Source organism: Rhinolophus ferrumequinum, chromosome 10 (assembly GCF_004115265.2).
Source record: "Rhinolophus ferrumequinum isolate MPI-CBG mRhiFer1 chromosome 10, mRhiFer1_v1.p, whole genome shotgun sequence".
Lineage (NCBI taxonomy): Eukaryota > Metazoa > Chordata > Mammalia > Chiroptera > Rhinolophidae > Rhinolophus > Rhinolophus ferrumequinum.
Genome location: NC_046293.1, coordinates 36,490,859 through 36,517,005, shown reverse-complemented (window position 1 = coordinate 36,517,005; position 26,147 = coordinate 36,490,859). Strand labels below are relative to the sequence as shown.

Here is a 26,147-nt window from a genome sequence, read left to right as displayed (position 1 = left end):
AATTTAAAGTATTCTTATGTATTCTGTGAAAGGGAAGTATGGGTAAAAAGGGAAATTTACTAGTACTTTTTAAGATAAGGGTTGCAGAATATATATTTTACCAACTTTAAAAAGCTTACTATAAGGCTAGAATATAATGAATTACATTTTTTTACAATCATTTTAGTCCACATTTGGAAAGCCAAAGTAATTTTTATTTTCTGCTAGTGTGCTATATGTGGTCCCTATGTTCCTCGTTAACATTTTATCTGGGCAGTTAGTAATTGCCAGATTGTCCTGGCCTCTCTGTGCAGTGCATGGCAGTGTTGGCAGAGGCTGTTGAAACCAAAACATTGATACCATGGTAATCAGCTGTGTGTTTTCCAGTCTGCTAACATCAAAAGTGGGGGGGTTCAGTAAAAGTAGATGACAGAAGCAGAATTCTCAGCATATCTGCTACTCCTGATTCAGCTTTTTAGCTTTCTGGAGGTCTCAATTTGAGCATAATGTGAAAATTAGCTTTATGAACTTAAAAATGTTGAGTGATTAATTTCCTGGATTTTATTGTTAGTTTCTAGATACTAAAATTAATTGTTAGAAGACCTCCATTAAAGAAAGTTCTCATCAAATTTTTTAACAAAGCAAACCAAACAAAAAAACCTATGTGCCATAATTCCTGTTTAATAGCTGAGTTGTGTACATGAGATCAATATTTTGAACTTTAGTTTTTTATGATTTAAAAATAGAATACTGAGCACCTGCTGTGTACTGTACCTAGCCTCCCAATTAGTGGTATTGCTGCATTTCAGTAATATCTGAGACTAATAATTTGGCAAGGTGTCTTGAGAAATTCAGTCATGCAAAGTTTCTTTTCAGAATACATCTAGTTCCACCTTTTCCTCTTCCCCAAGAAGGCTAGTGTTCTTGCATCTGTCCATAATTAGGTTATTTGAAGTGTTATTTCCTTGAAAGAGTTTGCAAGAATTTTTGCAGATAAGAAGCCATTCAACAAGAACAAATACTTGTTTAAAATGAAATCTCTTACTGAAAGCATTATAGCCACCAGGATATAGAATAATGTTGTTTATTAACAGTTCTTTCCTAGTGTGTAGTGCTCTATTTCCTTCATTCACAAGTATATTTTCAGATAACAACTGAGCAGGAAATACTGTCAAATCTCTTGATTAAAAAAATTTACATGCATAATATTATGCAATTTTGTTCCTATATAAATATTTTCAATTGTCCTTAAAGTTTAGTAAGCGACATTTGAAAATGAGTATATGTGGCAATAAGCCATATTCTCAAAAATAAATCATTGAGTGCCAGTTAAGAGCTTAAGGACTAGCCACAATTGGGTATTAAATGTGTTTCAGCTTCACTTTATCTTTAAAAATAACCTACAAGTTTTGGAGTATGAAACCAGTGTTCTGTGCCAGTGCCAGTGGTTTGTAAGTGTACACAAGGATAAATAATACTTTCTTGATGTCAATATGACCTGCAGGTTAATTATCAAGAAATAAGTGTTTAAATCTGAGAAAATATGGTAAATAACTGATTCTTGAAAATCTAATTTAAATTCCCTATTAGTAAAATAAATGAAAAAAGTCACTCTGGAATAACTTTTTCGGTGCTGTTAATTATCTTAGCCACTAAGGTCCTAATACTGTATTATCTTGGTGGTGGGTCGTAATCTCTTCTTTGTAATTACTGGCTTCCGATTCTCTCTCTGCATTGCTGGAAACAAAAATCATATATTCTGGTCTTGGTGATGGGGATGTGCACACAAAATGCAGACATGTTCACACTGATTTTAAAAATGAGTTGCAATCATAATTTGCTTCTGCTAAATTAGTAGAGGACCAACCTTGTTTTTCCTCTCTTACAGTATGTTTTAGTACTTCTACATTGATCTTGCAACTTTTTTTAAAACAGGAATACAAATTTATATTCCTAAAAAATATGAGCTTTAACCTGGTTTGTTTTATCTATCTGTGTGTGTGTGTATACTTAAATTTCTTGCATTGATTTTCAAATTGAAATGTGTTAAATATCTTAAATGCCAGCTCATGCTTTACATTTTACTTCACAAGTCATTTTAATGCCTTAAATTATTTACCTTATTTAATGAGAATTTCTAATATATGATTTTTTTCAAGGAGTTATTAATAAAAATAAATCATCTCCACTTGAGAATTAATGATAAATAAAAAATACTAAAAATTTTATGTACAGGTGCAAGTGGTTATATAATTTAAAGTACCAACATATTTAATGATTTCAGAAAATGGTTAGAAATTTTTATTTTGTAGTTAACTTAGCTAGCTAGTTGATTGATTAACTTATTCCATTACAAAAAAGATACAGATTTGCTTGGGCCATTGTGATTTTTACATTAGGTAGCTGAATAGAAATATATCACTGAGTAGTATAAGAAACTTGAGATGTACATTTTAATATATAATCAACATATTATTTAAATCCCTACTCCTTAACTGAAACTTAATTTTATGAATTTTAAATTAAAGTTTTACTTTCATGGTAAATTACCAAGCTGTACTAAAGCAGTTCTTAATATATTCTTGAGATTTATAAAAATTACTATACCCTAAATAATTGAAGTACCTTTTTTCTTTTAACTATTATAAGCAGTGGATATGCAATGACTTCTGCATGCAAAAATTAAGCCTTAGCTGTCGACTTACTTCAGTTAATACTTAAACGGCTGATTCTCTGTGCCTGGTTGAATTTAAAACTACAAATCATACATTTGATAACGTACTAGGTATTTAGGTGCTGGGTCCATTTGGTCACATTTGGTTCGTAGAAAGACCCTGATGTTTACCAATCCCAGAGAGTTGAAATATTCCAGTCCACATAGTGAGTAATTCATTCCTAAAAACTAAAATTGAATAAACAGATTAAGTTAAATGTGCAGTAAAGTATACCAGCTTTCCTAAACATTTGCATCTTTCTTTGAGAATAATCACAAATATTACATCTTCTAAGTTAATTTGCACCACATGTACATTAATATTTGAGTGTGTTTCTCTTTCAGATATAAGCTTCTACTTTGGTGGTATGTTTTTCTGGATAAATTAGCAGTACAGTTAAGTAAACACTTTGTCCCCGTTGGCTACTGCCTAATTTGTGGACTGGAAGAGACATTAAAAACTGTTGGTCTCTATTTAGCCATACATGATTGTGTTTGTTGTCATATTTTTCTTTCCATAGCCTTAAGCAAGAGAAATCCCCTTTGTTTAGAATATTTGAATTAGAATACAAGATACAAGGCAAGTATAATTGGATACTGTTCTAAAAATTATTTTTAAGACTTGTAATAAGGATACAGAATGCATTGTTACTGTTCTGTGTATTTTAAACAATTCATTTTTTCATATTATGGTGAACAGCCCTCAGTTAGCATTTGTATTTAAATAATGTGGTTAATCCACCCACACAAGTCCCAGTCTCAGCTCCACTTGTTGACCCTACAAATGGGCTAGATAGTGTTGTAATTGAAGATGGAATTCAAGATTCCAGTCTCTTGATCTGACTTTATTTTGAGATGTGTGTGTGTGTTTTTCCCTAGACAAAGGTTACAATCGCTTTTGTACCATTTTTCTCACTCGCCAGGCAGGGTTTGAGTAGGAGGGGTAAGGATCAGTAGTACATAAATCACTTGCTTGCCCTAAGTCAAAGAAATACCGTGTTTCCCCGAAAATAAGACCTAGCCGGACAATCAGCTCTAATGTGTCTTTTGGAACAAAAATTAAGACCTGGTCTTATTTTACTATTATATAAGACTGGGTCTAATACAATATAATAATATAATATATATCTGGGAATAATATAACATATAATATGTATAATACTGGGTCTTATATTAATTTTTGCTCCAAAAGACTTATTAGAGCTGATTGTTCAGGTAGGTCTTATTTTTGGCGAAACACGGTAATTCAAATCTAACTTCAGTTTAGGTTTTGATTAACTCCATAACTAGCAAACCAAAATTGCTTTAATCAATACACAGGTACTAATACATGCACTTCTTAGATTTCCATAATCTCCCATAATTGCTAATTTAATTTTTTTTAAAAAGTCTAATTCCATTACAAAACAAAACTGACTTTAAAGAACAAACCAGGATTCAAGCCATATTTTTAAACTGCATCCCCAGTTTTATTCAAACAATCTGATGTCTTTTTTAAAAAGAAATTCTCAAGCACATAATTTCAAACTTCTTGCACATGGCTGTCCCAATAAATTACTATTACCAATGAAACAGACTTTAAAGAAGTTGTGTTTTACAATGCAGAGAGTGGAGGATGCTTTTTATACATTGGTGAGAGAGATCCGACAATACAGATTGAAAAAAATCAGCAAAGAAGAAAAGACTCCTGGCTGTGTGAAAATTAAAAAATGCATTGTAATGTAATCTGGTAAGTTCAGCATATTAATTTTGGCAGAAAGCTGATGTCTTTCAATGGTAACAAAGTAGCAACCACTTTAGAACTACCTAGTTGTGGGATTCTAACTTGAAGTATCAAACGATAAATCCTAGATGGGAAGATAGTTGTGGGGATGAAAAAGGTAAAAGGGGAATGAGGTTTAAAAAATTTTTTTTTAATTTCCAGGAAGGATTTTAAGTAAAGAAAATATAAATAAGATGTCTTTCCTTAAAAAACGAGAAACCTATAGTTTATTTCCATAATTAGTACATTTTAAATTTTGATCTAATGGATATTAATTATAATTGTGGCAGTTTTGATGGCTAGAGACTACTCTACCTCCATCTTAGGGTTTAGTGAGAAAAACATTTGAGAAGCTGCAGAGAATAGTAAGTTTGAATGGGCCAGAAGGTAGCAAAGGGCCCCTCTTACTACCTTTTGGACTTTCTAACAAGTAAATAGCTAATGCTGCCTATGTTCTCTGACTCAATGGCATCAACATCACTTTTTACCTAAGTGAGAAATGTAGGAGTCTTGGGATAACTCCTACATCCTTCTTTTTCACCCCCATTTGGAGGCAACCACAAATTCCTATGATGTTACTTTCTTTTACCACATTATTAGTTCAGGACCTTTTCATTTCTTACTGGGAATATTGTAACCTGTTATTTGGTTTCCCTGTGGCAGCCTTCATTCATAGTGCAACCAGAGAGATAAACACTTAAAAGAAATATTCTCTTATCTTTAAATCAAGTCATTGACTATGGAATAAAATCTCATTTCATAATGTGTTATATATGGCTCCCAATATCTTGCTACACCTCCAGCCTTTGGCTTTATCTCTAAAAACTCCTCTTGCCTGAAATTTTTTTTCCCTTATGTGTCAACACCATGTTTTTTTCTTACCTTCTCTTGAGTCTTGGCTATTGCTTTTGTTTGGAATGCCAATATTATTATCCCTTAGTATAATTAATTATAGCTAACACTCATGATCCTCTAATCTCCTATTCTCTAAGAATCTTTCTTTAAACCCTTAGACTGAGTATAATGCCCTTCCTGTGTATTGTCCAGCAAACTGTTCTTAACTGTTATACCTTTACTATGTTAAATTGAAATAGTCTCTTTTATGTTTGACTCCTATACAGTAATAGAATCTTAGAGAGCCAGAATCATATATTTTTAATGTTTGCATGGCCATAGCTAATGAGATTCCTGGCACATAGTAGCTGCCTGGTTGGATTTATTGACTGGAATTTCTCAGTTCCTTTCTGAACCAACCCGTATTAAATTTGGTCTTACTCAGAAAATATTTCACTCAACAGATGACAAAAGTTCTGCCAAAGCTTAAGATTTTGATGTGTATTGTTTGTAATATAAAGTGTTCTCTGAGAATATTAAATACAATTGTAAGATATCATGTATTGTGCTGATTAAACTAAAGGTTTTTATTCCTTTTTTAATTGTGCGCTCACCACCCTAAGTCAGATCTCCTTTCATCACCGTATATTTGACCACCTCTTACCCTTTTCTCTCTCTCTCCACCCCTCTTCCCTCTAAGAACCACCATACTGTTGTCTGTTTCTGTGAGTTTTTTTCTGTCTTGTTCATTTGTTACTTTCAGTTTTATATTCCACAAATGAGTGAAATCCTACGGTTCTTGACTTTTTCCATCTGACTTCGTTTAGTGTGATATTTTCAAGGTCCATATGTGTTGTCACAGATTGGCAGTATTTCATCTTGGTAATAATCTTTATTATATAAGTTTAAGGTCTGAAATAATTAATATATCTCCCAAAAGTAAAATACACATCTGAATAGTAGACACAGTCCCAAAGGATATTATGTGGTCTAATAGTAATCTATTGAACTTAGAAAAAGAAACAAAGCATGACTGGCATTAATTTTTATTGACATTTATGAATTCTTAATATTTTTTGAGTATCATTGTGTAAAGTAATATCTTAATGTAGAAGTAATAATGTGACAAAATTTAACATTGCAATACAATTTGAAAAATTAAACTTGTTAAATTACAGTAGCCATTCCAGATTTAAGGGATTAAATTTAATTTTTAAAATAAGTTTTATGCTTTCATTTTTATTTAAAACACGGGTAGAAGTATATACTTTTCTAAAATTTCTGATGTGTGCAAACTATATTTTTAGTGACTGTAGTGTGAATGTCAAATAATTGTTGGGCATGATGAATGAAACCTTGTTTTTTCTGTGGACATGGATAGCATTTATTTATGTAAAGAAAATATACTTGGTAATACTTAACATTTTAAATAAAAATATTTTTACAAAATTACTTTGACTATGATGAATAGATACAAGTTAGTTTTTCTTAGTCCTGAAATGGATGCATTTAAACAAAATAATTACTGGAATACTTTTTTTTTGCCTTTTATATGTATATATGAATGACTAGTTCCCATATAAAAAAAGGAATTTACTGCCCTGTTTTGATTGTAACATTTCTATAGTCATTGAAATTATTTAATTTTAGTAAGATTGTATAGAAAGTTCAGTGCAACATGAAGCTAAAGTATTTATCAGAATCTTAGAAGAAGGTAGTATTAACAAATTCGGTTTTCATTGTCTCCTAAATATTTGTGTGTTGTTCTCACCTTAAAATTTGTCTTTATACCCATCGTGGGCTTTTTATTTTATCTGCTTCACTACTTTAATACCATTGACATTTTTTCCTTCATTATAAAAGTTGAAATGGAGTAGATTACATAAGGATGTGTGATCAAAGGGAATTTGTGAAGGGTAAGGGAATTGGATTAGGTCCTTTTTTAAGTATTCCATCCCATTCTAAGGATTTATGATTATAAATTAGTCAAGGGTTGGTGAGCTGTAAAATAATTATTCTTTATTATATCATTGAAGTTCTTTGCTCTTTGTCAAGGTTACTATGAGGGTTTATATATATTAGCCTTGGCTTGTATTGCTAGTAAGTTGTCTTATCACTTTCCCTCTCCTTTGGGTGAGACAAAACCGTATGCTGTGTCAGTAATGGTAACAAAGTGGAGAGCATCAGTGAGTGCAGTTTGGGGCTTTATTGGGGACTTTTATTTACTAGTATTCAAATCCATAATACTGGTTTTTATCCTACTACTATTTGTTTAAATGTGAGCAAGCCTCTCATTCCCACTCTGCATTCATTTCTTTAAAAATATCGGTAATAGTTTTCTGAATTTTAGATCTGTTGTGAAAAATTAGATAAATATAACTTGAATGAAAGGCCCTGTTAATTTTGCTATTGTTCTGAAATATTACTTGTAGAAGATTTTAGTAATTCAGTAAAGGAGAAATCATATCACTTTTAAATTCTAAATTATTTTCAAGATAACGAATGTGTTCATACGAATATTCAACAGAGGTGGTTAAAATGAGTAGAAAAAGCAATTTTCTCTGTGCTTAAATTGACTTGATGTATAAAACTTTGTTGGGTATTTGTTCCTACATGACTTCCTCTAGTGGCTAGGTTTGAAAACATATTAACAGGCTTTTAAAAAAAGTTACTACTCAATTGAACAGAGTTTAAAATACGTAGAGGCTTATTTTTTTTCTTTAATTTTTTATTTTGCTTTTACATTTAATTTGCTCTTTAACGGGGACTTAACAAGAATTGACTTATGTATTGATCTCGTATAATTTTAGTATTGCAGGCTTAAAATCTACCATCGTATTCAGAGTGCTACTTTTCACATTATGAATTATTAGGTTGAAAATTATCCTGACTTGTAATCACTTTCAACCTTTACTGATTTAGATACCTAGCTTTGATCACAAATAGATGTAGGCCAAAATGACCAAATGGAAATTTCTTTGAAGATACAGCATTTGGCTTTATATGGTAAACTTTTGAATAATAAATATACTAAACAGAAAGTAAAACAATAATAAATAAAATAGAGTCGTCTCCAAATTGGTAAGTTACACCACTATTTAATTGATTTGGCTTATTTCTCCACAAATGAGAGTATTAAATTTTTCAAAGTAGTGTCTCATGTTGGGGTCACTTTAAATTTCTTGTTTACATAAATATATGAATTGAAACTAATGCCTTAGTATAGTATATTATTTGAAAAATAAAAGTATATTCAAATACTGTTTACTTCCTAATTTTTAATTAGATTTAAATAAGTATTGAACCAGAGCTCAAATCTTGTTACTGTGAATATTTATGAAAATAGTATATACTTGCATGGCTTATATCTAAATGTCTAGAAACTCAGGGATAATTAAGGGTCAATTCATATTCACTCACATACGCATTTGGATTTTGGTGACAGGTGTGTCAATATGAAACCATTTGTAGCAAATTAAGTTCTGGGGAAAAAGTTATTTGTGAAGCTTATGTAAGATTCTGTGCCATTAATTTTCATTGCCTTTTGTGAAAATCAGTGTTCCCATTTATAATGTTGACAAAATATCCATGAAGAAGACATTAAAACATCTCAAAAGTCTGATACATACTCAGTTGCCTAAAGAGAAATGTAAAGTGTTCTTATTCTTTCTCAATATAAATGTTTCTAATAGTAATATATCCTTTTTATTATCTCCACCTCAAACTATCATGTATATTCACATTTTAATACTTGTTATATATTTCAGGGTGTTGATGATGCCTTCTATACATTAGTTCGAGAAATTCGAAAACATAAAGAAAAGATGAGCAAAGATGGTAAAAAGAAGAAAAAGAAGTCGAAGACAAAGTGTATAATTATGTAAATACAATTTGTACTTTTTTCTTAAGGCATACTTAAGTAAAAGTGGTAATTTTTGTACATTACACTAAATTATTAGCATTTGTTTTAGCATTACCTAATTTTCTTTCTGCTCCATCCAAACTGTTAGCTTTTATCTTGAATGCTTATTTTAAAATGACAGTGGAAACTTTTTTCCTCTAAGTGCCAGTATTCCCTGAGTTTTGGTTTTTGAACTACAAAAAAAGAAACTGTATACCTGAGATTTCTGTCTTGGGATTTTTGGTGCATGCAGTTTATTACTTCCTATTTTTCTTACCAATTGTGAACTTTGGTGTGAAACAAATTAATGAAGTTTTGAATCATCCCTATTCTGTATTTTATGTAGTCACATATATGGATTAATTACTAATTGTAACTTCAGTTGAGATTTCATGATTGGTTTTACCGAAACATTGAGGGAACACGAATTTCTGGGCTTCCTGTAGATTCATCTTGTAGGCATCATGTCCTCTAGTTTCAGTCATGCTTAATGAATGTAAAGTTACACTGTTCACAAAAGTTTCTTCCTCTTTCCACTGGTATTTGTCATAGTCATGTTCCCCCAAATATTATATTTTTTCTATAAAAATGGAAAAAATGGAAAAAAATACAAGGCAATGGGAAATATTAAAAGGCCATTTACTTTCCACATTAGATAAATTCCTATAATACTCTGAATAGCTTTTCCTGCTAAGGCAGACCCAGTATGTAATAAAGATTAGCAACCATTTGGGGGCTATATTTACATGCTACTAAATTTTTGTAATAATTGAAAACATTTTTAAATGTATAAAAATTCTCATAGGAATTAAATGTAGTCTCCCTGTGTCATATTGCTTTTGCTTTAGCATAACTTGAAATCTTTTCTTGAAGTTCAGTCTTTCAAAATAATTTTAATTCTGGTAGTGATTTTAAAGATCACTTGGGCCAATTAGCTTAGGGGGTGTTGAAAAGACCAAGGTTGAAGGCGAGACACTGTGTGAACTTTGAGCTTCTTTGAGAGTTTCATAGTACAGACTGCATCCCGATAGTCTCCCACTGTTGTCATGCGTTGTTTGGTCAAAAATGGGGACTAGGAGGGACTTTGACTAGCTCAGCAAGATACATTCTCACTATGTGGTGGTTCTCCTAACAGGTCGGGAACATCACTTAAAAAAAATACAACAGAACTTAAAAAAAAAATTATTTTAAATGAGATTTTGGGGTGGGGGGTAGGGCAAGACTTTAATTGTTTTTAAACAATGAAGTGAAAAAGTTTCAAAGTCTCCAGTATTTCATAAATACTTTACAAGTCCTATATTTAAGAATATCTAATGCTTAAAATAGATAAATTGACAAAATGATTCTTTCTGTGCATTTAAAATGTTTTACTTATTTTAAAATGTTCGAAGTGAGATGGTATGAAAATATCACTGGACCAGGAGGAAGGTGACTTAGATTTTTTTATAACTCCGATTTGGGGCAAATCACTTACTATCCATTTCTTCATGTTAAAAGAAGTCATCTCAAGGCTATATAGCTAGCCTTACAACCATGTGATTTACATTCAGTTTACATAAAAATATACCTGTTTGTCAGTCTCAGCACAATCTGTAACTTTTACCTGTGTTATCATCTTTAGTGCCAGTCTTAGGCAAAATTGTGCAAGAGGTGGAGTTTATTTTTGAATACCCTCCGTCCTATTTCAGGACTCCTCTCCCATATTAGTGCCATCTTGCCTGCCTACCCTTCTCCATGCCCCATGACCTGATTCTCTTTCTTTTAATACTTCTAATTCCCCTAACCTCAAGATTTATTGCTGCTTTGGATATCTTCTGGAAAGCTTCCTACCAGGTCACATCAAAATGCCCTACATCTTATTTCCTCTAGCTGTACATCATTTGACAGATACTATAATGGCAATTGACCTAATAGGTAATTTTCAGGTGGTGGATACAGCAGTTTAATCTTGATCATCTCTTTGCTGTCTGGTCCATTATTGACTACGTAGGAATTTTCATGCAGTGAGTAGACAGAACCCTCTCCAGTGGAAGAATTTAATAAAGGTAGTGCTGAAAGAATTCCTTAGATAATCTATAATTAGGATTAGCCTGGGTAACAGTGATACATTGTGTTTTTTTAATAACTAAAATCTTACAATGAAAAATACTTTAAATTTTAATGCATTTACTTTTTAGCACAGTTCTTTTATTCAACAAATATTTGAGTGCCTACTAAGTGCCAGGCACGACACAAGGCACTGGGGATATTATGGTATAAGGGACATAATGTATATCGTAAAGTAGCACTTATATTCTAGCGTGGCGTATAATATCTTCGTGAGGCATTTGGCACATGACCCAGAGAAAACATAATGCATATTTTAGTTTTGTAAGGAAGGGATTTGGTCTCTAAGGTTTCTTCCAGTTCTGGAGTAATCATTTTGCTCTGATTCCAGTGTAACTTTAGTCAAGCTTCTTTATATGTCACCTTACTGCATTGTTTTAAAGGAGTAAACTTGATTGTATTTTTATTTGGCATAATTGTGTGATGCTATTGGAACAGTTATAGTACACATTAAGTTGTATGTCAGATAATACTAAAATTCCCAAGTATGTACTACTCTAGTTCGTCTCTTTGTACAAGTAATTAAAATAGACTTTTAAAATCAAATATTGAATTCTAAAATAGTTTTGTTTATCTGGGTCTGAATAAACAGAGGCCTGAACTAATTCACAGAAAAGGAAGCTTGTGTAAAAATCAATGACTTCTGAAATTCTATGCTAAACTATAGATTCATGGAACATTAGGTAGGATGTTAAGACTTAACATAGTACCTCTTATTTTTACACAAGAAAAAGAAATGGCCATACTTCAATAATCACAGTCCATAACTGAATGAGGGGATTTTTAGGACTCTTGGATTTTTGATGTAGCTGGGCAATTTTTTTCAGGCAGTGGTAATGATCCTTTATTATGTGAATTTTGAATGATTTGACAAAAGGTTTGTTTTTATAGATTTTAAAAGGGGAGAGATGATCTTAGAAATAACATCAATGCTATCTAATTAATACAGCCTTAAAGGTAAAAATCTTTGTTGAAGTTGAAAAACATTGCTAAATTACATAGTCTTAGTCATTAACATGTTTGTGGAAGAATGTAGCAGAAGTATGTAGTATAATTTGAGTGACTATTCCCAATTAGGAATTCTAGGCTCTATTTTAATTGAATCACACTGCACAGGAATTTAGAACTTGACTTTTATTAGAGGTTATCAAAACCTTTGCCACCATTGCACAATTTTGTCCTAATATATAGAGAAACATTGTGTTAAGTTGCAGTTTGCACAAGTTCATCTCATTTGTATTCCAGTGATTTTTTTTTCTAGCCATTTTTTTCTAGTTTTTTTTTGTAGGCAGTAAAAACTGTATTTACATTTGTCAAAAATAGTTTCTTGATGATTCTTAATTTTTAACCCATCAGTTACTATAAAACTGAATTTATATTTAATAACTTCTGTGTTAATATTGGGTAGCATGAAATCTGCATTGGTAAACTGAACAGCATACAACTAGTAGCTATAAATTCCTTTAGAAAAGGAAAATTATTTCTTTCTAGATATATTCATATCAGCTCTCATAGTCACAACTAGATTAATACCTACTTTAGTTTAATAGTTTTAAGTGCCTGTTTGGGATGATGCTAGGTAATTTAGGTGAATTTAGGAAAAACAAAGTTATTACCTGCAGAAATATCAATTACAGAGGCCCCCCCTCCCCATATAGCAAAATGGGTTATGTAATGTTTTATTCAAAAGTTTCCAGTTCCACTGTCTTGTGTTTTCATGTTGAAAATACTTTTGCATTTTTCCTTTGAGTGCCAATTTCTTACTAGTACTATTTCTTAATGCAACATGTTTACCTGGAATGTATTTTAACTATTTTTGTATAGTGTAAACTGAAACATGCACATTTTGTATATTGTGCTTTTTTTTTTTGTGGGACATATGCAGTGTGATCCAGTTGTTTTTCCATCATTTGGTTGCGCAGACCTAGGAATGTTGGTCATATCAAACATTAAATTTAAAAATGACCACTCTTTTAATTAAAATTAACTTTTAAATGTTTATAGGAGTATGTGCTGTGAAGTGATCTGAAATTTGTAATATTTTTGTCATGAACTGTACTGCTCCTAATTATTGTAATGTAATAAAAATAGTTATGGTGACTATGATAGTGTGTATTTCTTGGTAGAAATTTGAAACAATTGCTCCACAATTGATAGGGAATAGTACATAAGCCACAGACACTATTATATATTAGTAAATCTTTTTTTTTTTTTTTTTTGCAGCTTGTAAGTTAGAAATATTCTTTATTTATGAGAAATATTCTTTATTTATTAAGGTGCTGTGAACATTATGTAAAGGTTTAGATTTTGCTTAAACCTAAGGCCATCTTAGGTTTAAGTCTGTTGCCATGTTAACTCATTTAGAAGTGGATGCAAAACAGATCTGCCTTTATGACAAATAGAATAGAATAACATTATTACTTTTTATCAAAGAAGGTAATTGGTACACAACAGATGATTTGTTTTAAGGACCAAAGGGAGCCAACAGCAAAATAATGGAAGTATTGAATAGGTATGTATGTGACGCCAACCATTGGCAGACTGTCCTGGTGTCTTTAAGGAGCTGCCACTCTAGAAGCATTAATGAATTACACATAAAGAAGTATCATCTACCCCACTGGATGTTGCCAGTTCATGTGACCCTCGTATGGGTTGTTCGCTCTTCACCAGTCTTATTTGCCCATCTACCATTAACTGGGAACCAGGGTTATTTCAAGATCAGTAGTAATCTTACTCCATATATTATTATTTTTAGAACTGCACTTAAATCATGACCAGGTGCTATTTGTTTTGTAGTGAACCTTGCTAAGGTACCAAATGGGGTGAAAAATAAGGTACTCCTTCAAAAGTTAAAGGAATAAATGTGCAAGAAATTATTTTGCCTAGTTAAATAGGAATTAAGTGGCACTGTCAGTAAAATGGAGAAGTGGGCTAAGAATAATTGGCAAAAACCTATTAAGTTAAAAAAGCTATTTAAAGTACATTGTCTTTTCATTTAGAATTGGTGCTCATTTATTTACAATTAGTAGTTGGGAACATTATGTAGGTAAATTGCTATTTTATTATAAAAATTGAACATAAAAGGTTGCTAATAAAGCTCTCAGTATGAATAGAAGCCGAAACTATTTTAGTTCAATAAGGCAGCCTAGGTATTGTTTATATGATGTGTATATGATGTGTCTTGCCATTTTAAGTTGGAATTATTTTCATAATATTTGTTAAACAGCTGGCACTGATTTTCGGTCAAATACAGTAATGATTAGTTAGTATCATTGGTATCTGAATAATAGCGTTGTTTCATAGCTCTGTATTTCCTAAGGAAATACAAAGCTTCTAGCTCTTTCATTACAAATTCGCCCCGTGCAATAAGTTCTTTGATCTTCTCTGGGTCCTTTACATCTTTGTTTTTAAGGAAAACATTCTTCAGACGCCTTTTAAAATAGTCTGCTCCTTTTGGATAGTCTCGTCCAAGGTACAGCAGCTTAAAAAAGAAAGATATATTTCTCAACAATCCATGTCATATAGAAACATTTATAAAATTGGCAATATAATTACTTACATTTTTATAAAGATTCAATACTTCTCTTCTTAAAGAATTGGCCATTTTCATTTGTCATGGAAAATATCCCCTTTTATACATAGCACACCTAAAGAAATGAAAATTTTTTGCAAATAACTTACAGTCAAAAAGAAAAGCAAAGAGAAAAGATTGTATATATTGGGAAGAGGCTAACTTTCATCCAGTTAATATTTTGAGCACTCTTGTGTTCCAGGGACTGGGATATCGCTATAAACATGTCAGACAGAATACCTTTTCTCACAGAACTAACATTGCCTGAGGGAAACATAATAAGCAAACAAGATAATTATGAATTGTGACAAGTCCTATGAGGGAATGAGAGAAAATGGATTGTTAGAGGTAGGTTATGTACACGTACATCCTTTTACACGAGAGTAGAATGAATTAGAACTACCGTGTTTCCCCAAAAATAAGACCTGGCCGGACAATAGCTCTAATGCGTCTTGGAGCAAATGTTAATATAAGACCTGGTCTTACTTTACTACATTAACTTTTGCTCCAAAAGACGCATTAGAACTGATTGTCTGGCTAGGTCTTATTTTCGGGGAAACACGGTAGATTTGAATCTAAGCTATATAACATACAGGTAAGTTAACCTTTCTGAGCCTCAGTTTTCTTTATCAAAAGGAAAATTGTATTTATTCTGCTCTCAAGGCAAAGCCAGATCTGTGAGGAGGACATTGAGGCCTGATCAAATCTAGAGGGGTGTCATCCTAAGAAAGGCCAGATATAGGAGAAACTTGTATGAGCCAAGCCAGGCTCCCAGTTAATGTTAGATGGGCAAATAAGATTGGTGGTGAAGAGGCCAAGTGAACAACCCATAAGGGGTTACATGAAGGAGCTGGCAACATCCAGTGAGCTAATTACGTGTAACGTGTTAATGCTGCTAGGGAGGCAGCTCCTAGACACCCTCATGGCCTAAACAGAGAATAATGCCCAATACTTGTTACGATTGTGGGGATTAAGTCATAAAATTCCTAACATAAGCATTTAGTTCTTGATAGGCCCAAAGTAAATGTTAATGTCATTTGCAACCTCCCTGAAAATTCTGTAATTCCCATTTTCCCAGTGACCTAAGAAAACTTAATACTTTTTGTTCCTCATTAAATAATTTTAGTCTTGCAGCAAAGTTGTTAGGACTAACAACAGTACTAATAACCTTTTTTCCTGAACTATTTAAGAAGCTTCTAAAATGCTGTCCCATCAGCCTGAATACTTTGCAGAGCTGTCCAGTAGAAACATGTGAGCCACCAATTTAATTTTACGTTTTCTAGTAGTCCATATTAAAAAATAATTTTAATATATTTTTATTCAAAGTATTATTTCAAGGGGTCATGCTAGCTACCTTGTTGTAAGTGCTTAGAGGTGCCCGTGACTTAGTTGCTGCCACACTGGACGGCACAGCTTTAGAGTGTATTTCCTATAAACAAGGACTTCTTCCTACAGAATAATACAACCATCATCAGAATCAGGAAGTTGACACTGCTGTTACTCCTGTCAGCTCCTTCACATTTTAGCGATTGTCCTAAAAATGCCCTTCATACAGCAAAAGGATCCAATCCAAAATTACACATTGCCCATTCTGCAGAATGTATCTCGTTTTGATGTTAACTCATGACTAGATGCAGGTTGTGTAGTTTGGGCAAAAACACTACAGACATGACGGTTTGTTCGTTTCATTGCATCCTATCGGGTGGACACAATGCCAATTTGTTCCATTATGGTTGATGTTCATTTAGGTCCTAAAATCAGAGAATTCAGTTAGGCTTTGGAAGGCGCTTAATTTCTTTAGTTTTCTCTTGGTCTAAGTTGCCAGTGTTTCTTCATTTGGTGAGGCGACTGAAATTCTGAAGATTGTGCTACTGGTTATTACAATTTGTGACCTTGGGCAAATAACAATGAGTCTTGCTAGGCCTCAGCAAGTATTCATCTGTAAGTAATACTTAAGCCAGGAATTGTTTCAAATCATTTCCAGTTCTTGTTAACAGCGGCTCTTAGGAAGAAACGGAATATACCTTGTACAGGAAGTAAATAGAATCATGTGCGGGGAGAAGAATCCGAAGGTCATTAACTTCAAATTAAGCAACCCACTTAGAGCCAATTTACCTCTTTATCTAAATTGCCAATTGAGCCCCGTCACCCCGCTGGCCCAAGCTGTGGTGACCCAGGCATCCGACTTGGGTGTCAGTCACTTGACCTAATCGCGTAGCCGGCGGCCCCTGTCCTTCCGGACAACCTCACGGAAAGGTTCGCCCAACACACTCCAGGGAAACGGAGCGAGACCGCCAACGTCAGAGGACGCTCAGAAACCCGTTTCCACACCCGCTGGGCCTCGGAGCGTACTTCACCGCTTCCAGACCCCAGGATCCGGAAGAAAACCAGAACACCCCCGCAGCTGCACTCACACGCTTTTCGGCCCGCCACAGCCGTAAAAGATTCAGACTGCTTCCACCACTCCGTCCGTCAACCACGAAGCAGGGTGAGGGTTGGAGGGAGGGCAACCTGTCAGGGGAGGGGGCGGGGCACTGGCCGGAAGAGCCCAGCGCGACTGCGCAGAACCTTAAGGGGAGCTCGGCGCTGCGTTCCTGGGGCGCAGGTGGGCGGGGTTTGTCGTCCTGACAACCCGAGAGCGTCTGTCTACACAGCTTAGCTCCGACTTTGCAGACGGCTGAGGTCGTGCTTCCCTCAGGATGGTGAGCAGGAAAAAACTGGGAGAACCAGGTGAAGGGGCGAGCACTGATTCCCCTTCACCGGTGTTACATGATGTAATAAGAGCCTGTCTTATTTATTTATACCCTTGGGTTGCGCCTTCACCTGACCTGTGGCCTTCCCGTGTCCAGGATCAGGCAGACAGGTGGGAGTCCCTTGCGGTCAAGTGGTATCCTAACCTCGCACTATTACTAGGTTTAAAAGTTGGTCTCAACGGTACCCTGTTTCCCGGAAAATAAGCCCAGCATGACTTTTCAGGATGACATCCCCTGAACATAAGCTTTAATGGGTGAGAAACAATGTAAGACCTGGTCTTATTTTCAGGGAAACACGGTTGTAACTTCCAATTATGATAGACGTTCCCATTAAATTGCTTTTTTATTGCAACTTGGCAGAAATGTGTTTTTATAACTCCTCAGCATATCAGATGGGCAAATAAGATTATTTGCAGTTAATTAAAAGCTGTTGAATTTACGCTGCTTTGAAAACTTACTTTTATGTTATCTTTTGTGGATACATTGGTTTTTGATTCAAGGTACACAGCCTTCCCTGAATTTATTAAGTATGATAAAGCTTCTTATTTTGTTTTTCTGCGCTCCTCAGCTGTCTTCTCCAAGAACACAGGCCAACATGTAGCTATAAGATAATCTCTGTTCCCATTTTTTTAAAAAAATGTGACTTCCATCTTTTTCTGTGATTAAAGTCAGAGGAAGTGGAAGTGTAATTAGTTAATTATTTAATTCATTAATTACAGGAAAATATAGAGTTCATTCTTTGTGCTTGGCGCTAGGCTTCAAGTCAAGGATACAAACATGAGTATTACAACCCCTTCCTGTGTGGGAGACAGACTAAACAAAGTCATTACAATACAGTTTCACAACTGTAACAATTGAAGCATCTACAATGAGTAACATGAAGTTTAAAATGATGAAATTGAGGAAGGGGGACGGGGAGGGGGAGGGGGGAAGACGAGGGAAGGGAGGAGCAGTGCTTTCAAGGTGTGTTTTAAATTATGAATTATGAGTTTACCAGAAGTGTGAGGAAGGAATAGGTAGTAAAGAACTTTCATGTCAGGGAGAACAAAGTAAATAGGTTTTAAGCCAACTTGAAACTTGATTAATTGAGGGAACGATAAGCACCTATTTATTATTTTCCAATGAGACGTAAGTTTCTTCTTAGGTTCCTATACCAATGTTTCTCAAAATGTTCTTGGAACATCTGCTTCTAACACACCTGGAATACTTGTGAAAATGCAGATTCCAGGAAGAGACTAGGGCTGCCAAGTAACAAAGTACCACAAACTAAGTGACTTAAACAATAGAACCGTATTGTTTCCCAGTTCTGGAGGCTAGAAGTCCAAGATCAAGGTGTTGCCAGGGCTATGCTCCCTCTGCAGGTGCTAGGGAGAGATCTGTTCAGACCTGCCTCCTAGCTTCTGGTAGGTAGTTGTTTGCCTGGCTTGTGGTAACAGAACTCCGATCTTCACATGGCATTCTCCCTATTTGCATGTCTGTCCCAATATCCCCTTTTTATAAGGACACCAGTCATATTGGATTAGAGGCCCACCGTATTCCAGTATGATTTCATTTTAATTTAACTTGTTACATCAACAACTCTTAATTCCAAATAAGGTAAAATGCTGAGGTATTAGGGGATAGGACTTCAACAAATGAATTTTGAGGGGACACAGTTCAACCTAAAACATCTACTGAATCACAAAGGGGAGAAAGTGAGGGTGTATACTTTTAGCTCAGATATATGTGTTTTTAAACAAGCATTCCAGGTGATAGTTATGTCTTCTGAACTTTGAGCACTACTAAACTACCTGATGCTTGTATGATTTGCAGAGAGGTGAGGATATGTACCTATCTCAAACATGCTTCACATTAAAAGCACTAGTGAGAGATGACAGTTTGCCCATCTTTAAAATATGGCTACTTAAGAACAGGGGCAATCTTATTTACATACTCAGCTGTATTGTACTTATTTCAAGGTAGAAGTATGTTAACTATTAATCGATAGCACATATGATAATAAAAATAGAACCCATTTGTAAAAATTTTAAGAGAGCAAAGTCTTTTCTATTCCTTTCTATATGATCTCCAGCATCTTAGAGCACCTTGTGTGTAAATCATTAATAAATATCTGCTGAATGAATCACTGAAATATATGAACTTTTTAAGAAGATATAATCTGCTGTTGGTCAATTTTATTATTTATGTTTTACACAGTGATAATCTTATGTCTTGAACCAGTAATTTCTCCTTTTAAATCTTCAAATGTGGAACCTGTATAATCTTAGAGTCACTTGATTTCCTACAAATTCCTTACCAGAAATCTAATGGGCACGTAGGTCAGATCAGGAAATTATAAGTAGTGTAACTGAAAAATACTTGCAATTGTAAATATTTATTGAAATACTGTGCTTTCCAAAATAATTTCCACACATTGCTAAACAGAGTCATCATAGCTTTGTCTGCTTTAAGTAACTGGTTCTCTTTTTAATAAAATAAGCAATCTAATTTTGCAGAAAGATTATTTTTTATGAGATTATTCCCACACTTTCAAACTTGACATTAGTACCAATACTTAGTCATGACGTTGTTCTTTGGAACCCTTTAAACTAGTGCCTTTCTGACTGGCATTCTGTTTAGCGATAGGGCATTTCATTAAACAGGGATCATTGAGGGATTGTCATAAGAAAGAGTGTAAAACTTACTTAATAAAAAGATGCTTCAGTGGGTGAACTATTCTAGTTTTTCCTAGACACTCTTCTAGTTTTGTCTGAATTCTTTTTTAAAAGACTTTATTTTAAGATAATTTTAGATTTACAGAAAAATTGCAAGGATGAAACAGACTTCCCTTATACTCTTTACCCAGCTTCTCCTAAATTTAACATCTTACATAGTGATGGTACTTTTATTAAAATATATATGTATCTGAATTTTTAAAAATTATCAATTCTTTTGTTTTTCCAAATTTTAGGGTCCCAAAGCAAAAAAGGTAGGTAGAAACCATTTTCTCAAAATAGTTTTATAACCAGACATAGTACAAATAGAATTTTTAAACATTTTTCTAGTTAATTTTATTATAGTTCATAAAGTTTAGTAAGCTTATTTGTAGACATTAATGCTATTTAAATCATGAAATAATCCTTTACAATAACAGAACATATTTCAAATTTAACATAAAAAGATAGTTCTAGTTTCCCAAATTTTAAGAATAGCCTTTGATTTTTACTTGTGTCTTTTAGGCTTTTTATTACTGGTGCACTAGAAAATGTTGGGTTAGGAATCCCTTTTATCATTACAGATAACACGTAATTTAATTACGAAACTTGTTGTGACTTAAAAGTGGTATTAAAAGTGGTTTCAATCTGTCACCATACAAAGTATTTATAATATTATTGACTATATTCCCTATGCTGTACCTTACATCCCCATGACTTATTTATTTATAACTAAGAGATTGTACCTCTGAATCCCCTTCGCCTGTTTCACCTGCTCCCCAACCCCTACCCACTCTGGTAACCACAAGTTTCCTGTATCTATAAATCTGTTACTGTTTTGTTTCATTTTTTTGTTTTTCAGATTCCACATATAAGTGGAATCATATGGTATATTTGTCTTTCTCTGTCTGACTTATTTCACTTAGCGTAATATCCTCTAGTTCCATCCATGTTGTCACTCATATTTGTTTTTAATGTCCATAGCATGTGCACAGTCCCTCTCACATAGTAGAAACTCAGTCATAATTTGAATGAAGACATAAAACCCCATTTACCTTACCATCACTTAAAAACTTGGACTTTGATTGTTTAGATGAAATGTTTATTTAAATGTGTATTCAATTAAACGTTTCTTTAAGAAATACTGTTGAATGCCTTCCATGTTTGCTTCTCTTAGTCCCTTGAACCTACTACCAACCTGATACTGTTTTAGGAGCTTTGGATATAAATTTGAACACAATTTATGGAGGCTCTAGACACCTTCTTATGGGGGAAGTATTCTGGGGGGCTACAGTCATTTGTATATGGGTCTACAATAGTTTATTGGTTTGTGTGGACTTTCATTTTTGGCTTTAGATTGTGAAATCTTAGAGGCATTGTTTTAAATCTGAAAACTCATTGTTTCTAAATGACTTTGGTGCTTAATTGTGTATGTATGTATGTATGCTAAATAAATCCTTTTGGATTATTTTGTTGATACTGTTGTTTCCTTAGAGAATGGTGAGATTCATCTTATGAAATTTGAAACAAAACTTAAGAAATCACTCACTTTTATTTACTCCATTCTGAAATATTATGGTTTGGGGGATGAGGTGCGTCTGTAAAGTGAATTTACAGTATAGTTAGGAAAACATTGAAAGAGATATTTTATTTTTTTTGACTTCTTAAAGTCTTTTTAAGGAGAAAAAGTAATAAATGCACATGGTACAAAATTAAAATAGCATAAAAATAGAAAATTTCTGCTTACCCAACACTACAAGAACCCCTGCATGTTTTTCCATAAATTTTCTAAATATTAAAGAGTACATACATACATACACATCCTTTTTCTCCCCACATGTGGGAGCATTTTGTACCTTCTATTTTTCACTTAACAATTAATTCTGGGGTACTCATCTTTTCATTCAACATTACTGAAATTGAGATGTGTCTTACGGTTGATAGTATCTTACAATCATTATAGTTCTGGATTGACATCCATTTCTTCCAGAAAGGATGTTTGCTTCTGTCAATCACATGGACTTACTATTAATACTAACCTGCTTGAGAGTTTTTGGACCACACTAATGATATGAGTCAGACTGCATATCTGCATGAACTGGCTTGTGGTTTAAATTTTCAGGGAATGTTTTTTCTTCTTTCTGTTTATTTTCAGTATTGAGATATGCAAGTTTCCTTGCTGTATCTTTCATTGTTGTGGGTTCATTTGTCTTTATTTTTAACTTTATGCAGGTATCTCCTGTTAGACTCTCATCTTGGGCATTTCCTTCTTTGGTAGTAATAATTTAAAGGTACATCTTATATCTGATAGCATCATAGATTCGATGGAATAAGCATGTTGTTTTGTTTTGGCACATTGAGATTTTACATCACTACTTTTCACAGCTGCATCATATTCCATTAAAAATATGTACTGTGATTTTTATGTTGTCCTTATTTTTTGCTATTGCAAACAAGGTAGGAATGAAAATCCTCATATGTAAGTCCTTTCAAATACATGGAAGGATACTTATTTCATTAATTTAGCTGTGTTCTAGGCATTAAGAGAATGGCAGCAAGACAGTCCCTGCCCTCATGAAGCTTACATTCTGTTTTTTTCCAGCTTTATTGAGATATAATTGACATATAATATTGTATTAAGTTTAAGATATACAAAGTGATTATATGATATACATATGTATTATGAAATGATTACCAAAATAAGATGAGTTAACACATCCACCACCTCTGTGCCATTGAGTGTGTGTGTGTGTGTTTGTGTGTGTGTGTGTAGAACATTAAGATCTACCAGCTTAGCAACTTTTAAGTATACAGTACAATATTGTTAACTGTAGTCACCATTACTATATACTAGATTCCTAGAACTTAATTCATCTTATAACTGAAATTTATACCCTTCGTCCAACATCTGCCCATTTCCTGCATCCCTCGGCCCCTGACAATCATCAATCTACTCTCTGTTTCTATGAGTTCGGCTCTTTTAGATTCTACGTATAAGTGAGATCATAAAATATCTGTCTTTCCCTGACTTATTTCACTTAACATAATGCCCTCAAGGTTCATCCATAGTGTTGCAAATAGCAAGATTTTCTTCTTTTTTATGGCTAAATAATACTCCATTGTGTATGTTCTTTTTTTTTTTTTTTTTTAAATCCATTCATCTGTGGGTAGATACTTAGGATGTTTCCATGTCTTGGCTATTGTGAATAATGTTGCAACGCACATGACAGTGCAGGTATCTCTTTAAGATGGTTATTTCATTTTGTGAAGTTTACATTCCATCTGGGGAGGAGAGGGCAGAAGATAATATAATTTCAGATAGCTTTGAATATGCAGAAAACTAAGAAAGGCGTCAGTGAGAAATGTGTGGTAGGGGATAGTGGTGATGCTATTTCACATAGGGGTGACTAAGGAAGTAAAATTTGAGAAGAGACCTGGATGAAGCAAGGAAGTAAGTCAATAATTGCCTAGAGAATGGCCATTCTAGTCAGAAGAAACAATTATTGCAAAGTCCCATAGTTGGAAGTGACCTTGTAAGACTACCAGTATGATTACAATAGAGTGAGGGAGGTAGAAAGTGAGATAAAAGGTGGGGGTGGGGGAGATAAGTAGGAGCCAGTTCAAGGCCAAGTAGGCCAAGGTGAGTTGTTTGGGTTTTATTCTGAGGATTATGGGTTGCCTGGGAAAGTTGTAAGCAGAAGAGTGAGTAATATGATTTACATTTCTAAAGGGTCAGTGGAAAACTTGCTCTAGGGAAGCAAGAGTAGAAGTAGGAGGACTAGTTAGAAAGCTATTGCAGGAGTCTTCACACTGAAATGACCTACTTCTAGAAGTACAGTGTGCTCTCAAAAGTACACAAAGATTTTCTAAGGATACAAGTACACAGATAGTTTTAATGAAATCGATTTTCAGATCATTCACTTCCATATTTAGCATTTCCTGGGGAAAATCCATAGCCTTGAAGTTCGGCCTTTTGCCATTGCATTCTCCACTTTCATAATTACCCTTTTGCTTTACAAAACCACGGCATATCTTGCACCCATTCTAAATCATACTGTTATTTATTGCCCTCAGGCCTGGATTATAACATTAAGGGACAATTCAAAACATAGATGTTGGCAAAGCTTTCTTGAGTCATGGCACCGTCGACTTCTTATTATTGTCTTACAAGTCTTTCTGTAAGTGGTGAAATGTGGCATTAGAAGTATTGAGATACTCTGAATTTCTTATAGATTGTAGTGTGGAGTGGTGGGACTGGTAATAATTTCTGTTTATTGCCCATGAGATTATTGTTAAACGATGATACAAGAAAATTTATCACAATTTAATTTATTGATAAAACATCCAGACTCTAAGAATAACAATTTTTTAATAAAGAAATATTAAAGGTATCAATAAAAATCTAAATGAACTGAATATTTTTACATAGAACTTAAAGTTGCCTTTGAAACTTCATATAACTTAAATTAGTAGTATTCATTGCAAAAGCTAGGAAATCATACAGGGCTATAGAAGAGGTTAGAACACCTGTTGCACTATTGAACGATCCATCACTGCATTTACATCAATATGTGTTTTTTTTTCAGAAACCACTGTACTCCATAAAATACATGAAATAGCAGAAGACATTGATAAGGTTATAGGGAAATTTTACCTTACAGGTTGATGAATACATAGATGATTCAAGCTATTTCCAGTTAATTTATGACTTCTTCCAGTGCAGAAAATGGAGTTATTAATGAAATTTTGATATTTGAATTCTTTTTAGGAATATAGCTTGTGAAAGAGTTTTATAGAAGTTGGTATTTTTTTTAATTGACTTTATTTGAATAGATTAAGAATGGTGCCCAGGTACCTCTCGGCATGGAACTGTAAACAGTGGGCAAACGGAGGGCCTTATTTCTTGCTCACATCTGTACTTTAAATCCTATTTTAATTTAGGAACACTATATTCGCAAACAGGATTTGCTTGCCTAAAATGTGAATCCTGGTTTATATGGAACGTTCAATGTTGCCTCTAAAATGGAAATGGTGTTAAGTTCAGGTTAGTAAAATTGCATCTTTTTAAAACAATGTGTGAGGAAATGAAAATCAGCTCGTACCTGGCTCATAATTTAAAACATGAGGTACCTTGTCATGAGGAAGCATATTAACACATTTATTTGTACTGAAGAATAAAGTCACACTGTATCTGAGAGCAACTGTGATAAGGCCTATTGGTTTAACTTTGCTAGTTAAGTAGTAGTGGACTTTTTTTATACTTTGAATGAACTAAACCTGCAGCTTTAAAGTTTTGATCAGCTTAATTAGAGCAACTGGTAAGATAAAATAATTTTATCAAAAACATTTTTATTTTTTCCATTTCCAATAATATTGGGCTTAAAATATTTTTTGAATAAACCTTTATGCTGAAAACAAAGAATGCTGACTAAAATATATAGATATAGATCAAAACTATCACCTTAATGCATTTAAGAGCTGATAAAATAGTAAAAAATTAATGGAAGAAAACATATGGAGGCAGGAACCAGAGAAATAATGGAAGCACTAAAAGTGTTTTTATCGCTAAAGGAATTTGCAGAAATGGGCGAAACTTAAACTTTGGTCTTAACAGTAATAATGGAAAGACAGTGGAATGATGTTTTCATTTAGCTCAAAGTAAACAACTACCAACTTAGAATTTTATATCAGCTCAAATAGTTTCCAAAATAGAAATGAAATAATATTTTCTTAGGCAAAAACTGAGTTTGCCACCTGCAAGACACAGTACATGTATAAGATGTAAAACAACAACAACAATAATAATAATAATATGTGGATTAAAAAAATAAACTA

General features: G+C 33.5%; 3 protein-coding genes across 10 annotated transcripts in view; 2 read left to right on the top strand and 1 right to left on the bottom strand.

Annotated features, from left to right (window-relative positions):
• The window catches only part of KRAS (KRAS proto-oncogene, GTPase), a 38,057-nt gene extending 24,656 nt beyond the window's left edge, over positions 1 to 13,401 (top strand). For 2 of the 4 annotated variants that reach the window (XM_033117899.1, XM_033117901.1), the window contains exons 5-6: positions 4,298 to 4,421; positions 9,056 to 9,173. In XM_033117899.1, coding sequence (XP_032973790.1) covers positions 4,298 to 4,417 — 120 coding nt within the window. In that variant the 3' untranslated portion in view covers positions 4,418 to 4,421; positions 9,056 to 9,173. Of the gene's footprint in view, positions 1 to 4,297; positions 4,422 to 4,780; positions 4,782 to 9,055 lie in introns of all 4 variants that reach the window. The other 2 variants (XM_033117902.1, XM_033117900.1) reach the window with 2 other exon arrangements.
• A 97-nt stretch (positions 13,402 to 13,498) lies between these two features.
• On the bottom strand, positions 13,499 to 17,402 carry ETFRF1 (electron transfer flavoprotein regulatory factor 1). 3 transcript variants are annotated; one of them, XM_033117905.1, is made up of 4 exons: positions 17,281 to 17,350; positions 16,221 to 16,315; positions 14,855 to 14,942; positions 13,499 to 14,776 (listed from the first exon to the last, which is right to left on the bottom strand). In XM_033117905.1, exons 3-4 carry the CDS (start codon positions 14,903 to 14,905, stop codon positions 14,555 to 14,557), a joined length of 273 nt encoding a protein of 90 aa, XP_032973796.1. In that variant the 5' UTR covers positions 14,906 to 14,942; positions 16,221 to 16,315; positions 17,281 to 17,350; the 3' UTR covers positions 13,499 to 14,554. The 3 variants fall into 3 exon arrangements, with proteins under 3 accessions (XP_032973796.1, XP_032973794.1, XP_032973795.1); XM_033117903.1 differs by lacking the exon at positions 16,221 to 16,315 and having other exon boundaries at positions 17,281 to 17,402; XM_033117904.1 differs by lacking the exons at positions 16,221 to 16,315; positions 17,281 to 17,350 and adding an exon at positions 16,982 to 17,272.
• Positions 17,403 to 17,433: 31 nt separating this feature from the next.
• Positions 17,434 to 26,147, top strand: part of DNAI7 (dynein axonemal intermediate chain 7) — a 64,024-nt gene continuing 55,310 nt past the window's right edge. The window contains exons 1-2 of one of the 3 annotated variants that reach the window (XM_033117895.1): positions 17,442 to 17,568; positions 20,570 to 20,587. In XM_033117895.1, the coding sequence (XP_032973786.1) occupies positions 17,566 to 17,568; positions 20,570 to 20,587 (21 nt within the window). In that variant the 5' untranslated portion in view covers positions 17,442 to 17,565. Of the gene's footprint in view, positions 17,641 to 20,569; positions 20,588 to 26,147 lie in introns of all 3 variants that reach the window. The other 2 variants (XM_033117896.1, XM_033117894.1) reach the window with 2 other exon arrangements.